Raw genomic sequence first — 25,569 nt, 5'->3', positions numbered from 1 at the left:
CAGAAGCACAGTAGTGACAAGACTGGAAATGCTGGAAGCACTAGATATTGTGAGGGTGTTTAAGTAAATATACCTTACCAATTAACCATGGAAAGTTGGGATAGTGACTCAAGGCTGGTAGACTGACATGTTTAGAAACAGAAGGTTTTGTAACACCACAGAAGATTGGTGATACAGACAGAAGTGATACATTCTTCTGCCATAGGGATTTATGAGAAGGAAATAAAAGACTAGAATGTGTACATCAAACAAATGGTTTATATGAATAAACTTTAATTGCTGCTATTCCATCATACTTACTGTAAGCACAACCGGCAGTTAAGACTGAGACCGGTAGTCATGTCAGACTGACCTGTGATCACCGAGTTTCCTCTGTTACTGCAACTCTTCATTTTTGTTTTTTTTATTTCCAATTCAGGTTTGACAAAGAAGTTTCCTAAAGTTATAAAGTCATTTTCTCCTGATGATCTCCACAAGATCACTGAGTACTACAAGCCCAAGCTTGCTTATGTGGTTGAATACGACATCATGAGTATCCTGCAGAACCTGGCCACCAAGAACATCCTCACCAATGATGAGGCCAAGGTAGGCAGGTCTACCTTTTAGTACCAGGCACAGCAGAGATGATGAGCTCAGGGGAATCAGCTAAGACTGCCTAACCATCCATAACAGAACCTCCTTTCATTGTGAGATCATCAAACCAGACTAACTGCTCTGCTCTGTTCCCCCAGTGGTCATCTCTAAACTGGCCTTCTGGTCATTTGCTTGTCTTTCAGAGATTCAAAGACAAAGAAGAGCATGAGGGTCTAGCAGGTGTGGAGTCCTTCATCAGTGACATAATGAAAATGGACAGTGTGGTACTGGTGAGCCTGTGGGAGGCGCTGGCTGAAGAATACTGAAGGAGGTGATAGAGGGTGGTGAGTTAGTGGCATCTTGCATGACAGAGAATATGTGACACAGGGAAGGGGAATGGAGGGAAAGACATGAGGACACAAAACAAAATGTTACTGTCGGTAGGCCATGCGACATACTTTTACTAGCTGTGTTATCGTGATATTTCCCTCTACTTACCCTTTACCTATTTTCTTCAAGGATAAGTGTACTCATCAGGTTTGTTACTGGGTTGTGTCTACTGTCACACCTAAAGAATAACACACACACACACACACATAGATATACATATACACACAGACCCTGACCACAACAGTGCCCCATGAATGGTTGGTTAACCTTTAGCACTTTAAACCACACAAGTTCCATAGGAATAACATAGCCTGTCAGTCTCTTAGCACTTCAAGAGCCTTATTATCGGCACAAACAACATACAATGTTTCAAAAATATTACTTTGGTCTATAGGAATATATTCAAACATACAAAGGCTCAACATCCTTGGGTATAGGCCATTTAGCAACCAAGAATGTCTGTTCCCTAATACTGGGTGGAGCTCACACCCTCAACCCTTATTAAACTTTGCAGTACGGAGCGTATGGCAAACTTCCAGCTACAACAGGTGCTCGTAAAAAATATCTACTTGATTACTTCAATCACTTCACAGATAAAAACAAAGTAAAGAACTTTCAAAAGTAATACGGTATTTATTACATGAATAATAATGATAACTACACCAAATAGAACAAGGAATAATAGGAAAATAAGATCAATAGTAAAGTATGGATTTACAGTATAATCTTAAAAAAAGCACTTGAAGTTTTTCATGAAATGCTTTGCTGATAATCAGATGAAAACGGCCACATGTTGCTGGCAACCTCTCCTCACGTCACTGTCGCCCTATTCTGACATCGTTCTGTTCTCTTTTTCTATTACTTTCTGATGACGTATATTTATTATAGAATTCAACAGGAGTTGAAAATACTCTGATTGGCTGGTTGCCAATATGATGAATGAATTCACTCGGACTCTTTACTCTATTTAAATGCATCCGTTTTCCCAAGCAATAAAACTTTTGATGTTTAAAGAATCTCCTGTCTCAAACTGGTTTTGCCATTTTTAATTCCATGGCATCTCCTTCTCTTCACAGGTGATAAAATTATCAATACAGCCTGGGGCGTCCCAGGAATTCTTGCTCAGATCAAACAAAGGGTACTGTGATTCAGGAAAACAAATTGCCTTTGATTTTAACTGTCCATGCATGTGTCCTGTATTTAAGTTCATCTGTTGTTTTGTCTTGAGCAAAATATAATGGAAATATAGACCAAAATTTACAGACTTTGCAAACCACAAGACCAGCTTACACTGAGATGCCTACTTCATGTCTCTGAACACCAACACTTTCCCAGTTTATCCAATTTTCTCTTTAAAGATTTCATGAATACACAGAAGGGGTCAGCCGTCATACAATATTAACAATATTAATTCAGGAGTTGATGTGCTACTCTCACCCAAGTGGTGACTGTGCACATTTGACCTGCATGTCTCCCCTTCTGTCCTTTATAAGCCAACAGCCCATCTGGGTGTTCAATAATTTTTTTTCCTCCTTTAACAGGGAGTCACAGGTTTCATTGTTTTTCACCAATCCTGATATTAATGCCTCTTCTGGTTTGTGTATGCAAACTTTTGCTTTGTGCCTTTTATTTTCACCATCCTAAATCATTCAATTATTGAATTAAATGATCATTGATTGAAAGGTTTCACCATCAAATACATGTGAAGATCATAGCGTAGAGTTTCCATTTCCTCAAGTTACAAACCTTCTGCTATTTCCAGCATAATACTTTGCTGTCCAGTTGTTCCTTTCTTGATAGTTAATCGCAGGCCTCACAACATGGACACACACAACTGGTCTGCTCACTGTCTTCAGGCTTTAACCCTTTATTGTGGCCAAACAAAGTTCTCATTAGCTGTATTGTGTTTTTGGTGTTGTTTATCTGGCGGTCCCCCCAGCTGTATAATTCTACATACTTATGTTAATCTGCCCCCACACTGTTGTGATTTTTGCCTCTTTCTCTATTGTTGTCAATCCAGGACCAAACCTTTTGGTGGATATTCAGGCCAGTCTCCAGCCCCCTCCCATTAAGGCTCATATTAAAGGTAACCCCCTGAGCCCCTGTTTCTAGTCAGCTGCTTCTCCATTCTTCTGCTCAACGGTTTCCTTACTTGTTTTCATTATGACATTCAGGCCTCTATGATATCCACAGAGATGGTGTGTCTGAATCCACAAGAAGTCTGGAGGATCAGGCTTCTCCTGATGACCCAAACATGAGAGCTGTGGACTTTGAGAATCGATACACAGAGCTTATGGTTATTGGTCAGTACCGAAGGACCTATAGTGAGAGGCACCATGAACTTGTGAAGATGGGGAAGACTCATGCAAAGCTGATAGAGGAGCGGACAAAAGAGAAATGTGAGCGAATCTGGACTGAGCAGCTTTTTAGGAGGAGTCCAGGAAGTGAGATAGACTCTCCCATTGTAGTGGTCAGTGGGGTGGCTGGAATTGGGAAGACCACCATGGTCCAGAAGATCATGTTTGACTGGGCCAGAGGCACTCAGTACCAGAGGTTTGCATTTGTGTTCTTGTTTAAATTCAGGGAGCTCAACCTACTAGACACAGAGACAGAACCACAGATGCCTCTGACCAGGCTGATTGTAAGGCATTATAAATATCTCAATGACCCGAGACTGAAAGAAATCCTGCAGAAACCTGAATCTCTCCTCTTTATATTTGATGGACTAGATGAGTACAAACACAAACTGGACTTCACACAGAAGTGGCTCTGCTCAAACCCAGAGGATGACTATTTTCCAGTTAATATCCTGGTCACCAGCCTAGTCAGAAGGACATTACTGAAGGGCTGTACAATCCTGATAACCACCAGACCAACAGCCCTGGAGACCCTGGACATGGAGAGAGTTGATCAATTTGCAGAGATCCTGGGGTTCTTCCCTGAACAAAGGCTGATGTACTTTAAGAAGTTCTTTGGTGACGCTGATCGAGGCTCAGAGGCTTTTCAGTACGTGGAGGAGAACGCCATCCTGTACACCATGTGCTTCAACCCCTCGTACTGCTCGATTATCTACTCTGTGCTGAAGAGCCACTACATGACACCTGAAGAAGAGCGAGGAGCTGCCCCCAGAACTGTCACCGAGCTCTTTGTGATGTTCCTACACAACATCCTCACTAATCACAAGAGAGAAGCCAAGGACCAGCAAGAGATTCTGGTCAAATTAGGAAAGATGGCTTATTATGGGGTGGCCAACAGAATTCTTGTGTTTTATGATAAGTTTGAGATGTCCACCTTTGGTCTCCAGTCAGTTCTGTCCTCTGCATTCCTCTCAGGGTTCCTCAAAGAAATCCTTCAGAGAGAAAGCACTCTGGAGCACACGACGTACACATTCTACCACCTCACCCTGCAGGAGTTCATGGCTGCCTTATCATTTTACCTCGATTCATCAGGAGCTGTTGAGGAGCTGCTTGAGAAGTTGGACTCATGTGAAGATGGACGTTTTGAGATTCTCACTCCATTCCTGGCAGGACTGGCCAGAGATTCTGTGTTTAAAACACTGGGGGGAGTCCTGGGGAAGTTGGAGAGGAAGACTGCAAAGCGAATACTGGAGTGGGTGAAGAATAAAGCTGAACAGACACTATGGAGACGAGATAAAAGTGAAGCTCTGCGAGTGTGTCAGTGGCTCTATGAGGCTCAGAATAAGAAATTAATCCGAGACGCCATTGGGAAGGATTTGAAGATGGAGTTTAGTAACATGACTTTATCTCCTCTGGATTGTGCTGTGCTGGGCTCTGTCATCAGCTGCTGTGGAGAACTTGAGGAGCTTGACCTGTCAAATACCAAGCTCACCACAGAGTGCATCAGGAGACTGGCGCCGGGGCTCATCTGCTGCAGACGAGTCAAGTGAGTAATAAAACCTTCATGAGTTTAGTTTGATTGTCTGTTTACACAGAGGGTGACATTAGTGTGTCCATCAGGGAGTGTCAGGCCTACAAATAGATGAGAGTCCATGTCAGAACATACAGTGCTGTGTGTCACAGTGCCACCTGAAAGTTACAATAGCAACAAAATAAGAACAGAAATCTCGATACAAATAATAATTTATTCTTGGTTTGTGTTTAAAGATTATTTCAGTGTAGAAATTAACACCCAGCCCTTTTGGAAGACAGTTGTAACTTTCTCATTTCTCAACTGAGTTTTACAAAATTCATTTTGATATTATTGTTAGACAAGTCCACATGATTTAAATCATGTTTTGCAATTCATGTGGTGGATTATTTTTAAAACAATTTTAATTAATATCTTTGGGAACAAGTGAATATAACAGTCACAATAAGTATTGTATGTAATAAATTTATAACATTTTCACCTTTGTCCAACAAAACTTACAGGTAATAATGGGACTCTTCTTCAGCCTACAGAACATGAAAGATTGAAGGCCCCTCAATGTATGTAGAACAGTGTCAAGCGACAAGGACACAATCTGGTCACTGATAAATAAGAAGTCATCTGTAACTAAACATTGTAACAGCATTATCAAAAATTTGCGATTTTTTTTATTGGAAACAGAAGTACAGTAACATATCCGGTTAACAAATCCACTGAGAATGAAACTCTTTTATTATGAAATCAGCATAAAAATCACGGTGGCTTCTCAAATAGTTCAAGCGCCAGTGTGCCAGAGTGCTGCCATTGTGCCAGTGCTCTTCATAGAACAGTCGTCTGTTGTCATTAACATGTTGAGTGTGGCAGAATGCAAGGTTATTATACGTGATTTATTTTATGTCTACTCTAGTTATGTGCATATTTTTTTAAAGTAATACTAGGGAGCTTCGCTTCCTGCTCACTTCGATAACCCACTCCCTTCCCCCCTGGCCTGTGCTACACACCAGCCACTTTGTGTCTCTGCCGCTCATATTGTGAAGAGTGGGGCTGAACACACCCCAAGGAGACGCGGTCACTCCTCTGAAACCTCCTCTTAAATGGTGATACAATGGGAAACCAATACATTTTTTTTAACCTCCTTTTTTGCTCGATCAGCTGCTGGCTTGCTGCTGCTGCCGTGCCACGTCCTATGTCCATATATTTGATCTCTTCACTTTTACCTTTATATCTAATTGAATTTTGATTTCGTGTTTGGAACTATGTCATGACAACTCAACGTATACTGCCTGTGAATGAATCTTGTTTCTTTCTCTCTACAAGAAATCTGTCTGACATTCACACAAATTCACGCAAATGAGAAATGATTGAACCGTGTGCGTGCTTGAAATTTTCTCTCACGCGATTTCACTTTCACCAAACAACCAATCTTTTAATTCTCGCAGATACACCTCTTCTTTGGAAAGAAACACTACTTTTTTTCCTGTGATGGCAAAAAGAATTAGAAACAATATATTCGATCTGTTTTTACTGTTCCGTTATTTCACTGAGTAATAATTTCCATTTGTTTGCACTAATGCAATCTTTACTATGCTTATTTTGAGACTTTTAAATTTTCGTACTTCCATTATCTCTAACCTGCTCTGCATGTGTACCGCGCCAACATTTTTGGAATCTTTTAATTCTCGCGGAAACGCCTCTTCATTGGAAAGGAACACTACTTATTTTTTCCCCTGATGGCAACACGAATTACATGATCTACAAGTCTCCGACTTAATGTTTAAATCTGAACAATATATTCGATCTCTTTTTGCTGTTCTGTTATTTCACCAAGTAATAATTTCCGTTTGTTTGTGCTAATGAGATTTTTACTATAATTTTTTTTGAGACTTTTGAATTTTAATACTTCCATTATCTCTAATCTGTTCTGCATGTGTATCGCGCCAACGTTTTAAAATTTTTTACGACGTTCTACTTTGTCATCTACTCTGTCTTTTATTTCCAGCCCCTAGCGTGGTTAAATCTCGGCACAAAGACTCGTCTCCTGGGTGTTTAAATGTCTCTCCGAGAAAATCATGTCTCGTCTCCTTCCAAGATTTTTATATTTTTTTTTATAAGAAAGAGAAATATTATAAACCCAGTATGTCATGAAAACATAAAGCAATTTCTTTGTAAACAGGGTAGAGTCGGGGTTGGGGTTGCAACACCACATAGCAGAATGATTGGGGTTAGCAGTCGGTAATGAAAGGGTGTGTGCAGAGCTTGGAGGAGATATCACAGATAGAGAGCATGGGCTGGCAAGTACGTCAGAGATATAAAGTCCATTAGTCTGTCTGCATGGCCACCAGTGAGTACACTGAAAGATCCAGGGATGGATTGTCTCACAGAATTGAGGACAGTGAGGCAGATGGTGTCACCTCTGAGCCCCAGTGAGGTGTCACATACAACTGACGGCGTGAATGCTGAGGCAGTGAACGAGGCAGAGAAGAACACTTGGAGGTGTGTGGAAGGAGTTGTCAGTGGCCAGGCGCATCAATCACAGAGTTCAGCAAAGGAAGGAGACAGTGAAGGGAATGAGCCCCACGACCACCCGGGTCATTATAATACATATTTACTTGCCTTTTGTGTTTAATCTACCTCTGGAAATAAAGATTTTTATATTGAAGTAAAATCCTGGAATACATCTACTGTACTTTGTTACCTGAGGTATTGACTGCATTAAATTACATGACAGTGGCACAATTTATTGATATAGATGTCAATTGTTGCTGTTGCCTGTACCCTCAGCTCTGAGACTGTAGTGAAATTGACCATCAGCTGACATACACATAAGGAGCAGATGTAGAAACTGACCCAATAATCACAAAAGATGTTATCATCCACATAAGAAAACACAGCTTGTGTCGTGCAATCTGGAAGTCTTCATTTTACAATTTTACCCATCTTATACTTTCTGCATTCCGGATCAACAATTGTTCTGGTTCTGCTCTCCACCACTGGCTTCATGCTGTTCACTTAGTAAAGAGCTGAATGGGGTGGAAGTTTCATGAGGCAGTTTCTCCTGTACAACTTTTCTCTCTTATTTTTTTTTTTCTCTTATTGTGTATCTGTTTAATTAGACATCTCATTTGGTGGGGTGATGGGTGTTGGTGTTTTGTTTTTGTTCTTACATAGCCAAAAATCAGTTATCATTGATCATTTTAATTTACTGTATTCCTTTTTCATTTTATGTATAAATATTTGATCATTCCAAAAGAAAAAATACAGTGGAGAGCCACTGCAGTGAATGGCAGCTTCATTGGAAAAGATGTGTAATGGGACACTTGCCATGTGTGCAAATGTTGACTGCACAGACAACTTCAAGGGCTTCAGTTCTGTAAATGAAAATATACTGCTAAGAGAGCCACTGTGCCTATCTGTCTGTGTGTCGTCTGTATCTCTCAGTGTCTTCATTTTCCTTGTCTTCATTTCCACAGTCTGACCTCATGCCAACTTTCCACTGAATTTTGCTCAGCTTTCTCCTCGGCTCTCTCTGCTGAGCACTCACGACTGAATGAGTTGGACCTAAGTTGGGGTTTCCTGGGGGATTCAGAAGTGTTTGAGCTGTGTAAGGACCTGAGGGAACCAAACTGCAAATTAGAGAAACTGAGGTGAGAACACAAGGAGTGTGCGTGTGCGTGTTGATTTTCAGTCTTTTTCTGTTGTCAATATTAAGATATGGAGTGAAAGGCCAAGTCTAAATGTTCACTGCAGTGTCACCCAACTTGTCAGATCTTCTGAATTGTTTTTATTTCCTCCTTTATTATATAAAAATGAGAACTGTTAATTATTACTACCAGTCACCATGTCTTCTGTTCCACTCTTTTTTTACCTCCACAGGCTGTCCTCATGCCGCCTCACTTCCAGAAGTTGCTCAGCTCTCTCCTCAGCAGTCTCATCTCCACACTCCCAACTGACTGAACTGGAACTGAATGGCAATATACTGTACGATTCAGGAGTCAAGAGGCTCTGTGAGGGGCTGAAGAGTGAAAACTGCAAATTAGAGACACTGAGGTGAGGAAATGAGAAGGATCTGTGTGTGCAATTTTTGAAATTCTTCAAATCAGCAACTTCACTGATTCTAAATAAGAAACTTAAAAAAAAAATTGGAAATAAGGACAATGTCTATACTTTAAATAAAAACTCCCAACAAGGCTGCACTGTCACCTGAGTTGTCAGATTTCAAAGTATTTTTTCCCTGTTTTTTTACCCAAAGACTTCAGATTTTTTGCTATAACTCACTTGGTCACTCACCTTCTGTCCTCATCTCTCTTTATCTTTGCAGGCTTTCTGAATGTTCTCTCACCTCCACATGTTGCATAGATCTCTCCTCAGCTCTCTCTGCTCTACACTCACCACTGACTGAACTGGACTTGCATGGCAATAAACTCGAGAATTCAGGAGTGACTGAGCTTTGTAAGGGGCTGAGGAGTGAAAACTGTAAACTAGAGGAACTGAGGTGAGGAGACAAGGAGGATTTAAGTGTGGATTTTTGAAATTCTAAAAAATTTGTGGATTGGTAATAAATGAAAAGAAAAGGAATTAAGGGCCCTGTTTACACAATAAATGACAATTTCAGACAAAACTGTAGTTTCAATTCAGCTGTCAGATTTCAAAGGTTTTATTTACTGTTTTTTTTTTTCTTTACCAAAGACTTCAGTATTCTTAGCATCACTCATGCTTGGTCTCCCACCCTGTCTTTACCTTCTCTCTCATTATCTCTACAACCTGACTAAATGTCATCTAGCTTCTAAATGTTGTTCAGCTCTCTCCTCGGCTCTCTCTGCTCCACACTTATGACTGCCTCAGTTGGATATGATGGGAGATTCAGGAGTGAAACAGCTGTGTGAGGGGCTGAGGAGCCAATATTGCAAATTACATAAATTGAGGTGAGGAAAGAAGGGATACATGTGTGGACTGTTATCATTCTAGTATCTTCAGGAATTATGAGTAATAAAGGGATAGAAATGGAATTAAGGGACATGTTTACACTACAAATGATAACTCCAGGCAAGGCTGTAGTATCAATTGAGTTGTCGGACTTCAGAATTTTTATTTGCTGTAAAAAAGACCTCAGGATTTTTTCTATCCTTGACTCTCAGTCACTCACCCTCTCTTCACCTCCTCACTCTTTTTCTCTACAGGCTAACCATATGTCGTCTCACCTCTGGATGTTGCTCCGCTCTCTCCTCGGCTCTCTCTGCTCCACACTCACGACTGACTGAGCTGGACCTGAGTGACAATGAACTGGAGGATTCAGGAGTGACTGAGCTGTGTGAGGGTCTGAGGAGCAAAAATTGTAAAATAGAGAGACTAAGGTGAGGGAACAACAAGTGTATGTGTCTGTTGGTTTAATAAATTAAATTATAACCACTTTATAAATGTCAGTATTAAATGGGCACATAACAAAAGGTCATGTTTAAATGTTTCAACTTCAGGCAAAACTAAAATAATGCCTTACTTGTCAGATTTGCTGAAGAGTTTTTATTTTCTGTTCTTTTATACAAATATCAGAATTGTTTCTAAGACTCACTCAGTCACAAATTATGTCTTCAACTCTCTCTTTATCTCTACAGCCTGTCTTCATGTCATCTCACCTCCAGATGTTGCTCAGCTCTCTCCTCGGCTCTCTCTGCTCCACACTCACAACTGACTGAGTTGGACCTAAGTGGCAATAAACTGGGGAATTCAGGAGTGAATCAGCTGTGTGAGGGGCTGAGGAACAAAAATTGTAAAATAGAGAGACTGAGGTGAGGGAACAACCAGTGTGTGTGTGTCTGTGTGTCTGTTGGTTTAATTAATTTAATTATAACCACTTTATAAATGTCAGTATTAAAGGGGCATGGAACAAAAGGTCACGTTTAAATGTGTCATCTCCAGGAAGAACTAAAATGATGCCTTACTTGTCAGATTTGCTGAACTGTTTTTATTTTCTGTTTTTTTATACAAATATCAGAACTGATTCTACAACTCACTCAGTCGCTCACTGTGTCTTCAACTCACTCTTTATCTCCACAGTCTGGCCTCATGTCATCTCTTTTCCACATGTTGCTCAGCTCTCTCCTCAGCTTTTTCTGCTCCATGCTCAAGACTGACTGAGTTGGACCTGAATGACAATAACCTGGAGGATTCAGAAGTGGCTAAGATGTGTAAGGAGCTGAGGAACAAAAACTGCAAATTAGAGAAACTGAAGTGAGTGTAAAAGTTGAGTGAGTGTGTATTTAGAATTTTATCCTCGTAGCCTTATAGATGTCAATATAAACAATATTGACTTCATGGCAGGCTGCAGTGTCACCTGAGTTCACAGGTTTATTAAGTTGAGTTTTATTTGCTTTTTTTTAACATGATAAATTGTTACTGTCGCTCATTCATTGTGTCTTCACCTCTTCTCTCTTTATCTCCACAGCCTTTCTGAATGTCACCTCACCTCTGGATGTTGCTCAGCTCTCTCATCAGTTCTCTCTGCTCTACACTCACGACTGACTGAGCTGGACCTGAGCATCAATCAACTAGGTAATTCAGGAGTGACTGCGCTGTGCAAAGGGCTGAGGAGTGAAAACTGCAAACTGAAGACACTGAGGTGAGAAGGGAAGGAGTGAGTGAGTGTTTAAACTACAGGTTGTGATTCCAAGCCAGGCTGCAGCATCACCTAGGTTAACACATTAGCTGAGTTATTATTTTTTCATTTTTATATTCTCACATTCTGAGTTACACAAATAAAACTTTTAAAAGAACGCCTCATTCTTGAACTTGCAGGATCAGATTCTGTTGTCTTTTAGTAACAAGTAAAAGAGAACAGTACAGAAAACTAATATCCAGTAAAACAGTTCTCAGTTTCTGTCTTCCTCAAATGCACCAAACTCAAAAGCATATTTTTCAGAGCTGCTGTGCTGGACAGGGTGAGGCACCATAGCCAGGATAAGGCTGATTGTACAGTATTAGTGAGACAAGCACTTTTAAGTGCTTTGCTTAAACTGAAATATGCAAGTAGAGTATTTAGACTTCTAACACACAGCTGATCTATATTCCTCTCACCAGGTTTTTTTGAAAGTGTGTTTTCCTTAAAGCTCAGCCATGTCTATAATGCCCCATTGCAATATTTCTAATCCATATGTCACAACAAGCTCTCTCAGTCACTCACCTTCTGTCTTCATCTCTCTTCATCCCCACAGCCTGGCCTCATGTCATCTCACCTCCAGATGCTGCTCCACTCTCTCCTCAGCTCTTTCTGCTCCACACTTACAGCTGACTAAACTGAATTTGGGTGAGATTGACTTAAAAGATTCAGGAGTGACTAAGCTGTGTGAGGGGCTGAGGAGCACAAACTGCAAATTAGAGAAATTGCGGTGAGTAAAACCCTGTGTATGTGTAACAGCCTGAGCCTGAGCCTGCCATTGTACATGTAGAAGGGGGGCCCACCATATTAGGAGACTTTTCACCACTGAGTGAGAGACACTTGACCTTTAGCTCATCTTGATGAAATGATTTCTTAGTAATCCAAAGGTCTCAGGTTTGTGGCTGATCGTCTGCATTAAGCTGGCGACACCACAAAATCAATTCCTTAGTAGAGACAAATATTTCCATATCTGAATTTCTAAAAGGGTGCGGCAAGTGTGTCACCAGTCCAAGTGTGAATTGAAGCAGGGGACTGAGAGAGAACCGCTTGATCTCACACATACCGAGGTGTGCTGGTGCAGTTTAGAAGCTTCTCCTTCATGACTCATAGTGATGTGAAAGCTCTGTTAAATCCAAAGGTGGCTGGTTCATGGCTCTTGAGGAGCACTTAGAAGTAGATTCTTCAGCAAAGTTTCTGTTGGTGTATGTGTTTTAATTTTATTAACTGAAGTGAAAGCACGTTCATAAGATTTCTCCTGTTTGAAGTTAAGGTCTTGTATGTCCAGACTTTTTGATGGCAGTGCTCCCTGCTGATCACATTCAGTGTTGCTACTCCTGATTACCTCACATTAGATTGATCAGATCTACATTGGCTACGATAAGGTGATCAGTGATCGCAATGAATAGTGTTCACATTCCAGTGCACTCCAGATTTAGGTCGTATTCTGGAGGGTAAGCACAGCTAACATGGTGACAGGTGGCTCATATTCAGCAACAGAGTGAGAAGGAGAGCTGAAATCAGATAGGACAGCAGAAGTGACCACAGTGACAGTGGGCAAACAGAGGAGGATATGTGGGACTAAAAGGCAGGCTGGGTGATGACAAAGATAAAAATCAGCTATATAAGGAATTAGTCCTAAAGGCAAGACAAGGGGGGTTTCAACAACAGCAGAACCATAAGCAGTAAGAAAGGAATATGAAGAGTAGTGTAGATGAAGAGTACTGAGGGGATGAGAGCTCTGTGCTCAACTAGTGATGGAAATCATGAAACTAAATAGCAACCACAAGTAGTGGAGTGAAGAATCTGGCAATATACTGTAGATAAAAAGGAACTGAGAAAAATTAACTTAGATATACTGTATATTGAGTATCACAAGGTCAGAGGAACATGAAAATAACTGAAGCAAACAAAGGAAAGGAAGACTGGTGAGGAGATGGTCAGGCCTGGCCTTAGGCATAGGCGAAGTAGGCGACCGGATCGACGGCGGCCAGGCCCCCGGCCCGCCCCTCCCCTCGCAATGCATTCCAAAAGTTTCAAATATCCCAAAAAATAAAAAGGACAAAAAAACTAAAAAAAGAAAAAATACAAAAAAACTAAGCTGGGCTTAGCTACATACCGCCACGTGGTGCCCAGTGGAAATAGTTCAAACTGGCTAAATTGTACCAGCTAACTACTCCGGGCGAAAAAGGGATGCAGGGTGATGACCTCGTAATGTTACAAGAAAATGTCTCCTTGGTCTAATTTTCACGCATTTCGCAGAGCTTCCAGGGGGCCCCTGGACCCCCCTTTCGCCTAGGGCCCCATAATACCTAAGACCGGGCCTGAGATGGTTCAGCATCTTTTAGTGTAAAATTCAGTCAAGACAAATAGGAGGCGCTTCTACCTGAATCAGCAAAGGATAACAAACCAAGATGGAACCTACAAATGCATGGAGTAATAAACTCAAACCTGTTACAGTTAATGAACTGTAGCATTCAGCAGAGGCCCTGGTCAGACTCAGTAATCAAAGGGTCCTGTTAGACACCCAGTGAAAAACTGTGGATTTATAGGAGAAGACATGTCAGGGAGAGATTTCTAGGGAATTAAATGAGAGTGAAGTGATGTGGGCTTAATTTGCACTGCTGTCTTCTCCACAGGGTGTTCTCTTTTGGGAATAGTGAGAATGTGAAAAGGAACCTGAAGTCACTACAGGAGGAGTTGATCAGATCAGGACGGCGGATAGACATCAGTGAATTTGAAGACCAGAGTTGTGACCAAACTGACCTCCCAGTGATGGCGCCTCCTGGCAGCTGATTTCCTCACTGGCTCTATTGAATGTTTCCATTTGGACTTTCCCCAACTTTTTCTTTTAAAGTTTTGACTAAGAATTTTATTTGTCCCCAGGAGGGAAATTTGGCTTTCTGTAGAAGCTCTTTAAATAAATAAATACAAAAATAGATACTGTAGATAGACAGGCAAAGACAGAATGATAACCTGGGTATTCCATTAGGCCTAGGTCTGTACAGAAGGATTTTAAATATTCCAAAAACAGAGTTCAGTTTTGCCTCTCATGTTGGTGTTCTGTGAAGATACGTTATCTCTGTGATTGGAGACAAGTGCAAATGGAAAAAGAAATGCTGAGTGTTTTGTGTTACTGAGGTGTGAGCATTAATTAAAATACAAAGCTTTGCTCTTTATACTTTATTTTTTTGGGTGCCACTTGTGAGCCATGAGGTTTTTTGTTTTTTGCTTATTGTTTACCTGAACAGGTGAAAATTACTTAAAAGTAGTTGCAGAAAACAGCAAGTCCGTAAGAAAATAAGTTACATCAAAGTAATGGACAGTTAAAAGTAACAGTGATTCCTTAGTGGAAAATAGTTAAGGCAAATAAAGAATAATTGAATAGAAGAACTTGTAGCAGTCGTACAGAAAAGCTTGGTGCTAGTAGAAAGGGAGGGGAGGCACTTTCAATCCTTAGGTAGAAAGCATTTATTTTAAGCACCGTACAGGTAGACGGTTGACTTGAAAATTATTAAGAGAGGGCTCCACAGTGTCCTGCGGTGGGTTGGCACCCTGCCCGGGATTGGTTCCTGCCTTGTGCCCTGTGTTGGCTGGGATTGGCTCCAGCAGACCCCCGTGACCCTGTGTTCAGATTCAGCAGGTTGGAAAATGGATGGATGGATGGATGGGCTCCACAGTACGTGGACAGTCATCTAGCAAGGCAGGCGATGATAGAAACAGACAAGTTGCTTTGTTTAGTTCTTATTTATCAAATCAATTCCAATATGTACAGAAATGTGCTGACAGGACTCCATCATTATACACACAAGTTCAATATGGTGTCCCGCAGGGCTCAGTACTGGGACCTTTACTGTTTTCACTTTACATGCTTCCATTGGGATCTCTCATTAGGAAACATCATGTTAATTTTCACTCGTATGCAGATGACACCCAGTTATACCTTTCATTTAAATCAAATGAAGTTTCTCCGATATTGTCTTTAATTAGTTGTGTTAGTGAATTAAAGGAGTGGATGGATGAGAACTACTTGTCTTTAAATACAGATAAAACAGAGATGTTAATTGTTGAAGGGAATGACGCTGATCACAATATTTTGTCATCATTTAACTCAGTTGGAATCCCCATTAATTTTACTGAATCAGCCCGCAATCTAGGAGTTATCTTTGACTCTAGCATGTCATTTAAAACGCATATTACAAAGTTGTCCAAATTATGTTTCTTCCATCTTAAAATGTTGGGAAATTAAGGTGCTTTCTAAATAAACAGGATTCTGAGAAACTAATTCATGCATTTATTTCTAGTAGGATTGACAACTGCAATGCGGTGTTCACTGGATGCTCAAACTGTTCTCTATACAGCCTCCAGATAATCCAAAATGCTGCTGCAAGAATTATTACAAGAACAAAAAATATGAACACATAACTCCAGTTCTTAAATCCTTACACTGGCTCCCATTTAAGTTTAGGACAGATTTCAAAATCCTCCTTTTAACATATAAAGCATTAAATGGCCAAGGTCCGGCTTACTTGTCTGAACTTATCATGACTTACAAACCAGAGAGCACATTAAGATCTCAAGATGCCGGTCTGCTTATGATTCCAAGGATTAATAAAATAACAGTGGGAGGTCGAGCTTTTAGTTACAGGGCCCTTAAACTGTGGACTGGTCTGCCTGCTACTATAAGAGATGCCCCTTCGGTCTCAGCTTTTAAATCCTGGCTGAAGACTCACTACTTCAGTTTAGCACACCCTGACTAGATAGATAGATAGATAGATAGATAGATACTTTATTAATCCCGATGGGAAATTCTGCTGATTAACTATTGGTAGTCATTAGCACTAAAACATAAGTAACATGATAGTTATAATTTGATACTAACCCTCACCTGTTCTGTTTCTCTTCTCAGTAGTCAAATGTGGCACTTGGTGCCACGGCCCACCTGCCAAGTTGTTTTGCCTGCCTAAGGTAAAGTCATCTCTGATGGAGGATCGCAGGAATCGTGGGGTACAAGGGGTCCTTTCATCGGATTTTGAATGGCCAAATGGGGGAGCTAGCTTGATGGCTGAGGTCTCCAAGACTCTAAACAAATCCAAATCATATTATGTGATATCATCTACTGCTAAATTCTGCTCCATACTTGTAAATTTTTTTTATTTTTATACTGTATTAAGGATTTGCTCTGTTCTGTGTATTGTATTGACCCCCTTTTTCTTTTTGACACCCACTGCACGCCCAACCTACCTGGAAAGGGGTCTCTCTTTGAACTGCTTTTCCCAAGGTTTCTTCCATCATTTCCCTGCAAGGGTTTTTTGGGAGTTTTCCCTTGTCTTCTTAGAGAGTCAAGGCTGGGGGACTGTCAAGAGGCAGGGCCTGTTAAAGCCCATTGCAGCACTTCTTGTGTGATTTTGGGGTATACAAAAATAAATTGTATTGTATTGTACCAGTAAATAAGTAAATAGTAGCAGATTTCTTAGTAAGAAGGATGTAATTTAAAAAATAATACTTGTTAGATCAGTTATTAGTGGTCAAAAAAGTTAGTGACGTTAACATGGTGACAGTGTGGGCGTTCATTAGTAAGAAAGTGCATAAGTGTAAGTGTAAGTGTGAAGTGTGAAGTACTATGAGGGGTGAAAAGATATAAAATAGACAGGTTAAAGTAAAGTTTAATAAGTTCACAGAAAGATAGGTCACAATCACAAGGTGCACGCTATCTGAGGGAATCAAACCCAGAGTTGGAGGTGTCAAATCATTTTCATGACTTTGCAGAACTGGACAGTGTCTCTTTAAACTCTGAGATGGTAGGCCAGCATGAGGAGCCTCAACTGGCCACATAGAAATCAGTTCTTATCAAGAGAGAAGTTGTGATTATGGAACACTCAACCGTTAGGGGGTTTGAAGAGCAACTTTGCTTCATAGTTAGAGAGCCTCGCACAGTGTGTTGTCTTCCTGGAGGTGGGGTACTTCCCTGGAAGGGTGTATGGGCTCTCAGCCAGAATGAGTATGGATCCAGGTGTCATTGTACATGCTGGAAAAAATCACATACACAATGGTAGGCTGTCTGCAGTTCATATTTAAACAGATAAGTGCCAGGCTGAAGACAGAACTGACAAGATCGTCTTCTGTGCAGTTCTGCCATGGGCCAATCCTGATTAGACTGAGGAGATTTGAAGGCTAAAATCTTGATTTAGGATAGAAGGGTAAAGGTTTATAAGACACTGAGGATCTGTTTGGAACAAACAGGACCTGTATTTCAAAGATAACTTACATTTAAACCAAAGGGGCACCATATGTTTTGGGGAGGTGTATAAGGAAGTTAATTGAAAATTAGGGTACAGGGAGTTTAGGACAGACCAGGTTTTGAATTGTTTATTAAGGAACTAATAATAGTATAAAAACAAATATGCATAGTGATGTAAATTCTAGATTAAAGTTTAAGTGCAAAAGTAAAATAAGTAATAAATTTAAAATAGCATGAGTTTCAAAAATAAAACAAGTGAGTTTGGAGATGCATATAGCTGAGCAAAATGATAATACAGCACAAACAGAAATCTGGGTAAATAACAGAGAAGAGGATGAGTATAACATGAAAAAGAAAAGGAAACATGATGTCTTTTATTTATATCAGAATTTAAATGCAACTGTTCTTCAGTTGTACAATAAGCTACATCTTAGTGAGGATGCTTGGATTCATCTGGTAAGCATTAGGGGAAGAGGCCTTTTAGGAGTATGCTATAGTCCCCCAATGCAGACAGTAGTTTCAAAGTAAGTTCAATCTTATTAATAATATTAAAAAGCAAATTCCACAGGGGGAAGTTACAATCATGGGGGACTTTAACTACCTGAATATTAACTGGGTTGACTTTGCTTCTTCTTCTTCTTCTTCTTTTGGCTGCTCCTGTTACGGGATGTCACAACAGATCATCTTGTTCCATATCTTTCTGTCCTCTACATCTTGTTCTGTTACACCCACCACCTGCATGTCCTCTCTCACCACATCCATAAACCTTCTCTTAGACCTTCCTCTTTTCCTCTTGGCTGGCAGCTCTATCCTTAGCATCCTTATACCAAGCATCTCTCCTCTGCACATGTCCAAACCAACACAATTTCTCCTCTCTGAATTTGTCTCCCTACCGTCCAACTTGAGCTGACCCTCTAATGTACTCATTTCTAATCCTATCCATCCTCGTCACACCCAGTGCAAATCTTAACATCTTTAACTCTGCCACCTCCAGCTCTGTCTCCTGCTTTCTGGTCAGTGCCACCGTCTCTCAAACTCATATAACATAGCTGGTCTCACTACTGTTCTGTAGATCTTCTCTTTCATTCTTGCTGATACCCGTCTGTCACAAATCACTCCTGACACTCTTCTCCACCCATTCCACTCTGCGTGCAATCTCTTCTTCACCTCTCTTCTATAATCCCCATTACTCTGTACTGTTGATCCCAAGTATTCAAACTCATCCACCTTCTCCAACTCTACTCCCTGCATCCTCACCATTCCACTGACCTCCCTCTCATTCACACACATGTATTCTGTCTTGTTCCTACTGACCTTCATTCCTCTCCTCTCTAGAGCATATCTCCACCTCTCCAGGGTCTCCTCAACCTGCTCCCTACTATCGCTACAGATCACAATGTCATCAACAAACATTATAGTCCACGGGGACTCCTGTCTAATCTCGTCTGTCAACCTGTCCATCACCATTGCAAATTACAGTAATCCCTCGCCACTTCGCGGTTCACTTTTCGCGGATTCACGACTTCGCGGATTTTATATGTAAGCATATCTAAATATATAATGCAGATTTTTCGCTTCTTCGCGGGTTTCTGCGGACAATTACTCTTTTTACTTCTGGTATTTGCTTCCTCAGTTGGTTTTCCCAGTTGATTTCATACAAGAGATGCTATTGGTGGATGGCTGAGAAGCTACCCAATCAAAGCACGCAGTTAAGTTCCTGTGTGCTGCTGATTGGCTCAGCGACGCAGCGCTGCATTAACCAGGAAGTCTCATCTCATCTCACTCATTCAACATTAACGTGCTCCTGCTACTGCATTCAGGGGATCATCACTTTCATCGTCATCATTTTTACTGCGCAGCATATTCATCACGTCATATATAGCTACGTGTACTTCGCTATACAGTAAGTGTAAACTTATCTACCGATTTCATATTGCTTAGCAGTTGTCCCTGTTATTAATAGAGTAAAGTGTGGGTTGTAAACAATACAAGGAGGGTTTAAAAATGTCCAAATACACGTTAAATAATTAAATAAATATGGTGTCCCTACTTCGCGGAAATTCAGTTATCGCGGTCGGCCTTGGAACCTATCTCCCGTGATAAGTGAGGGATTACTGTAGAAAGGGCTCAGAGCCGATCCCTGATGTAATCCCACCTCCAACTTGAATGCATCTGTCACTCCTACTGCAGACCTCACCACTGCCACACTTCCCTCGTACATATCCTGTACAACTCTTACGTACTTCTCTGCCACTCCCGACTTCCTCATACAATACCACAACTCCTCTCTAGGCACCCTGTCTTATGCTTTCTCCAGATCCACAAACATGCAATGCAACTCCTTCTGGCCTTCTCTAAACTTCTCCATCAACTCCATCAGAGCAAACATCTCATCTGTGGTGCTCTTTCTTGGCATGAAACCATCCTGCTGCTCACTAATCATCACCTCACTTCTTAACCTAGCTTCCACTACTCTTTCCCATAACTTCATGATGTAGCTCATCAATTTTATCCCCCTGTAGATACTACAGCTCTGCACATCCCCCTTATTCTTAAATATAAGCACTAGTACACTTCTTCTCTTCTCCTCAGGCATCCTCTCACTTTCCAAGATTCCATTAACACTAGAATTACCAAAGCCTACAAAAAAATTAGTAAATCTGGCCCACCTTAAATCTCTTTGCACTTCTCAGTCACCGTCTTTTGTCTTGTAAATATGCTGATCAAGACAAGCAGCAAGCAGCCTACTATTCCATCCCCCCACCGCCACAGAATGGCCACAAAGTTCTCCCTTTCCAGCCTTCATTATCTGGGAGTGAAGTGAAGTTTTAGAATGGAAGTAATAAATCGTTATTTGGAACACATGCATTTCATGTATGTTCCGTTTCTACAATAATCTGTGTAAACACATTGTTAAAACAGAAACTTTTTTCATATTTTAGTAATAAATGATAAAATGTAGACATAAACTATATAATATGTAAAGCCTGAAATGCAAATATCAAATAAACACTTTCACAAAAGGTTCTGACGCTGTTAGCTTTTAATTGAAACTGGTGTGGCGAACAGGCCAGACACAGACAGGCAGACATTGTTTTATCACCCAACACACGTTTATTTACAATATATGTACAACAGTGATCACACTCAAACCAGTGCCGCAGCACCAATCACCCCAAAGTCCAGGCCTCTTCCAAATGCCTTTCTCTTCTCCTGACCACCTCCACTCCTCTCCTCTAAGACTCTGTCCACTTCCACCCAACTGCAGCCATCGAATGGAGGGAGGCGGCCCCTTTTATACATCCCCGGATGTGCTCCAGGTGTCTTCCGATGAGCTTCCGCTGGCACCCCCCATTGTGGCGGAAGTACCAGTTGCGCACCCGGAAGCACTCTGGGTGTCCCAGATCCTCTTACCCCCAGCATTTCCGGGTGTGGCAGAAGTGTTGACATCCAGGGCTCCTTAGGCATTGGGGTGCCCCCTGGCGGTGACCACGGGCCCCTACAGGGCTGAGATTCAAAGCTCTGTACCCATGGTCCCCATAGCCACCAGGGCGGTCGCCCCCACGTGGTCTGGGGGAGGCGTAAGCCCTCCTCTGGGCGACCAGGCCGGGTACCACCCCAGCCACCCGTGACACTGGGAATAACTGTAGATGTGAGTAGTGCTTTGAGACAATCGAAATGGAAATTCTCTGATCTGGATGGATAGAAGCTGACACACAAAAGCTGGAGAATCTGCCTTATTCGTATCTCATTGTCACTTGAATTTTTTTATTCAGTTTTATTGAGTTTTCCTTTCTTACACTGAATTAGTATGCACTTTATAGTCCATGATGTCAAAGCCGCACTGACAAAAAAACAGAGACATAGGTGTCCTCACAGGTGGCGCAGTGGTAGTGCTGCTGCTTTGCAGTAAGGAGACTGTGGAAGATTGTGGGTTCGCTTCCTTGTTCCTCCCTGTGTGGATAGCGTTTTGAGTACTGAGAAAAGCGCTATATAAATGTAATGAATTATTATTATTATTATAGGTATATATGATACTTAGAATAACTCTTTTAATGACTCATGTGACAGATAGGGGGCGCTGTTGTCCCCTTGAACCCTCGGACCAGATGCCAGACACCAGATAAAAGTCCAAAATGAATTTATTATAATAATAAATGTGCACAAAGCACCCTCCACTTCCACTATACTTAATTAACAATAAACAATCAATAATACAATCCTCCAGTCCTCCCAGCAGCTCAGTCACCCTTCCTCCCAACTGGGCTCATTTTGCTGGGGTTTCCCAGAGTCCTTTATAGTCCTTGACCCGGAAGTGCTTCTGAACCCTCAGTCCATGTGACTTCCTAGCACTTCCGGGTCAGATCAAAACTCTTCTTTTTCATCCCGGAAGTACGTCATTTCCTCTGTCCATGTACCTGGGACGTTCTTCCGGGCTATATGGAAAATATAAATCCCTGGGCCTCCCTGCATTCGACTCCTGGCAGCCCCCATGGTATCCAGCAGGGCTGTGTATTAAAACTGCATTGTCCATGAATCCTTGCTGGCATTCGGGGCACCTCCATTCTGCAAGGAGGGCTCCATCAGGCAGCCTTGGGGTGTTGGCCGGGATGAATGGCTAGCCATATCTTTCACTCAGTAAAACCGAGTGGCAATGAAATACGAAGAAGGCAGATTCGCCAGCGTTTGTGTGTCAGCTTTTATCCACCATTTGTTTGGTAAAGCTTGACAGCTAGGTAGCCTTCCAGCGAGTTGGCCTTCCTGTCCTGCAGAGAATCACTTGCCAGTGAAAATAGTTCTTTAAACATGAAAGCTTCTCACCAATGAAACACTACTATTACATTGCTTTGTCTAAATTACAAATAATGACATACAAAACATTTATCAACTTATATACAAAATTTCACACCATAATGGTGAGTACATATAGAAATCCTTGCCAGACATTTTAGGAAGTTGAAATGCACTGGGGAAATGACAAATCAATCAACAAACTCCATCCAGCCATACTTCAGAACAGCCAATGTCAATACTCTGAAGAAGGCAGGTTGTTTCCACCAAGTGAAAAAGGCAATATGGCATCAGTCACATTTTAACGTTCACTTCCTGCATGGTTAACGTCTGTGATCTTGCAGTGATGAATCAAAATTATTTAAAAACATGAAGAATATCATTAGTTTTTTCTACAAAATGTATGTTGTGACACAATCAATAAAATACTGCACAAAAAGCAGGCAGGATTTCAAAGAGGCCAATCACAGAGCAAGCATATACAGTATTTCTGCTATGAAACATCATTGAACTGAGTATCAGAAAATAGCGTTGCTTAATTTCATCGATGCCTTGAAAGCCTTTGACAACATCCACCATAAAACCAAGCAGCAAATACTGTGACACTACAGGATCCAGCAGTGTGTTATCAATATCTTCCAAGACCTATGTCAGAACTCTACATACTCCATCAAGACTGAAGAAATATTCACAGATGAATTCACCATCCAGACAGGCATCAAACAGGGAAGTATTCTTTCGCCATTCCTGTTAAACTTAGTCATGAATTCTGCCATGAAACAGGCAATGAGTATTATAAGAGGTGGTATCCTGTGGACCAAAACCACCTGACACAACGATGTGCATTTTATTGACAATGTGGCATTGCTGGCGGAAACAAAACCAGGCCACCAAGACATGACTGTAGTGCTGGAACAAGAAACAGGAATGCTAGGCCTTTGATTCAGCACTAAGAAGATGAAATTCATGTGAGTACATTGAGCCAACATACTGTGCATCACTGTTGGTGTAAAAGCAATTGACAAGTAACCAAATTGACCTACTTGAGTAGTACTATTGCAAAGAACTGCAGAGTGGACAAAGATGCACACTGGAGGACTGGCCAATCGTTGGCAATATTCTAACACATGTGTCAGATCTGGTCAATGATGTCAATTGACTGTGTTACCAAAATCTGGTTGTACAACATCATTTTGGTACCAAATGTCATCTATGCCAGGAAGACTTGAAAGGCAACCAAACCCATAGTCAAGTGGCTCAACGTGTTCCATCTAAGATGTTTTCAGTGCATACTTGGCCTCTCCTACCATAATCAAATTACCAACAATGATATCCTACGAATGAGCATTTTGCTAAAGTAAAGAAGCGGTCACACTCCATCAAATGCGACTTAAGGGCAACGTGCTACCCAAAACTGTAATGGCCTGACATCCTGAAGTGGGACGTGGAAACAAGGATGCCCATTTAAGACCTGATGCACCATTTGCTGCAAAGATCTACAAACCATCAACATCAACTGGAATGATGGTGAATCCATTGCAAATGATGAAATTCACTGGCAGAAGAGTGTTGCCCTAAGTGCCAAATGAAGCAGGAGGATCTAAGACTAAGGAAGTGAGTGATGCAACCAATAGCTTAGCATTTTATGTATTTATGTATTTATTTAATTGTTATGTGAATGTGGTTCTGTGGTAAAACGTGAATATTTTGAAAGATCTAAATACATACAGTATGTGTATAAGTTGTGTGACAAGACGTGTGACATTTCATTGAACAAAAGCCAATAAATTGTTTAAAAACAAGCACTCTCAAAATCAGAGGATGGTGGTCAGTCACCATTACCTTCACATGCCGATGTCCACCAAGGCAACAGAAGTAAATAGCACAATAGCACAATATCTTAAAGAAAGAGCATAAATGGTTAATAAATGTCAGAAACTTGTTCAGGCTTATCAGTAAACCAGATAAAGGTCAAGTGAACAACACAGACAAAGATGTAATATATAAAATGTACTGAAAGATGACTATGCTGTCATTAGATGTCCTAGAAGCAAGATTGGACAGTTGTCACAGACACAGAAATTTCAAGAATAATTGCTAACCTTAAAATATTTAAGAATAAGAGTACCATATAATAAAAATAGACTTTTATTTAATAAATGATCTGATGTGTAAATCAACAAACCAACCAGAGAAAAATGTATGCATTGCTTGACCCTGTATGTAAGTTCAATTGTTTATAAAATGAAGCTCTGTCTTATGTAGATCGGATCATTTTGTAACAGACAGCTGTGAAAGATGCTCCCTGTTCAGCACTTACTGATGAGTAAATGATGCAATGGACAAGCTTTAATCCTAAGTGATTATTGACTCAAAAAGGTTTTATCAGACTTGTCCTAGTAGCGGATAAGTTTCTTTTAATTAATATGTTTGATTTTTACCACAAGCCCACCTGTCAAGCACTAATATATTATTATATCATTAAACAACATCTTTTCCTTCTGCTTCTCCTCCTCCTTCTCATTTCCAATTCCTTGGAAATAAAACTTGAGCATTTATCTGTTCAGTGTGAAATCTGAAAGTTTACTTTATTTTTTTTTTTTAATTAGTTTAATTTTAAAATGGTTACACTTCACCATCCCAAACTCCATATTAATGTACTACATATTTTGCATTAGTTGTGTGTGTGCATTTTTACCCTGAATAGACTTGGACTGAATATTAGCTTAACCATTTCTTAATAAAAAGTGTATTGTTTTAGTGTTATCATCCACGTGTCTATAGCAAGTAGCCGTTAAGTATGAATTAAATGGCAATCAGCATTTTATTTAAAGCAAAGTCAACTGAATCACCAAACAGGTGTCTACAGATAAAGGTGATACAGTATACCTGAATGAGAACACAAGGAAAATTTCCCTTCTCAATCATATTGTCAACAAACATATCATAGATGTTACGGTTTACTGGTTACTAAGAACCTCATTGTCCTCAGAAGCTGGTATTGTCCACTTTAGCAGAAATTACTTCTTGTATGTCTACC

General features: G+C 40.7%; 1 protein-coding gene across 1 annotated transcript; it reads left to right on the top strand.

Annotated features, from left to right (window-relative positions):
- The first annotated feature begins 2,016 nt into the window (after window positions 1-2,016).
- Window positions 2,017-15,025, top strand: LOC114644144 (NACHT, LRR and PYD domains-containing protein 3-like). Its single transcript, XM_051936256.1, has 13 exons — window positions 2,017-2,039; window positions 2,505-2,557; window positions 2,984-3,049; window positions 3,138-4,866; window positions 8,322-8,495; window positions 8,725-8,898; window positions 9,170-9,343; window positions 10,029-10,202; window positions 10,461-10,634; window positions 10,903-11,076; window positions 11,291-11,464; window positions 12,057-12,230; window positions 14,137-15,025. The coding sequence occupies exons 1-13, from the start codon at window positions 2,017-2,019 to the stop codon at window positions 14,291-14,293; spliced, it is 3,420 nt and encodes a 1,139-aa protein (XP_051792216.1). The 3' UTR covers window positions 14,294-15,025.
- Window positions 15,026-25,569: the final 10,544 nt, after the last annotated feature.

This window comes from Erpetoichthys calabaricus, chromosome 1 (genome assembly GCF_900747795.2).
Source record: "Erpetoichthys calabaricus chromosome 1, fErpCal1.3, whole genome shotgun sequence".
NCBI lineage: Eukaryota > Metazoa > Chordata > Cladistia > Polypteriformes > Polypteridae > Erpetoichthys > Erpetoichthys calabaricus.
The sequence above is the reverse complement of the archived record's forward strand: the minus strand, read 5'-3'. Positions and strand labels throughout refer to the sequence as shown.

Excerpts from the sequence above, each read along its gene's own strand:
- LOC114644144 (XM_051936256.1), top strand. The coding sequence starts at position 2,017 with ATGGCATCTCCTTCTCTTCACAG. Across the intron at positions 3,050-3,137 it reads CATTAAGGCTCATATTAAAG|GCCTCTATGATATCCACAGA; the intron begins GTAACCCCCTGA and ends TATGACATTCAG. Across the intron at positions 11,077-11,290 it reads TGCAAATTAGAGAAACTGAA|CCTTTCTGAATGTCACCTCA; the intron begins GTGAGTGTAAAA and ends TTATCTCCACAG.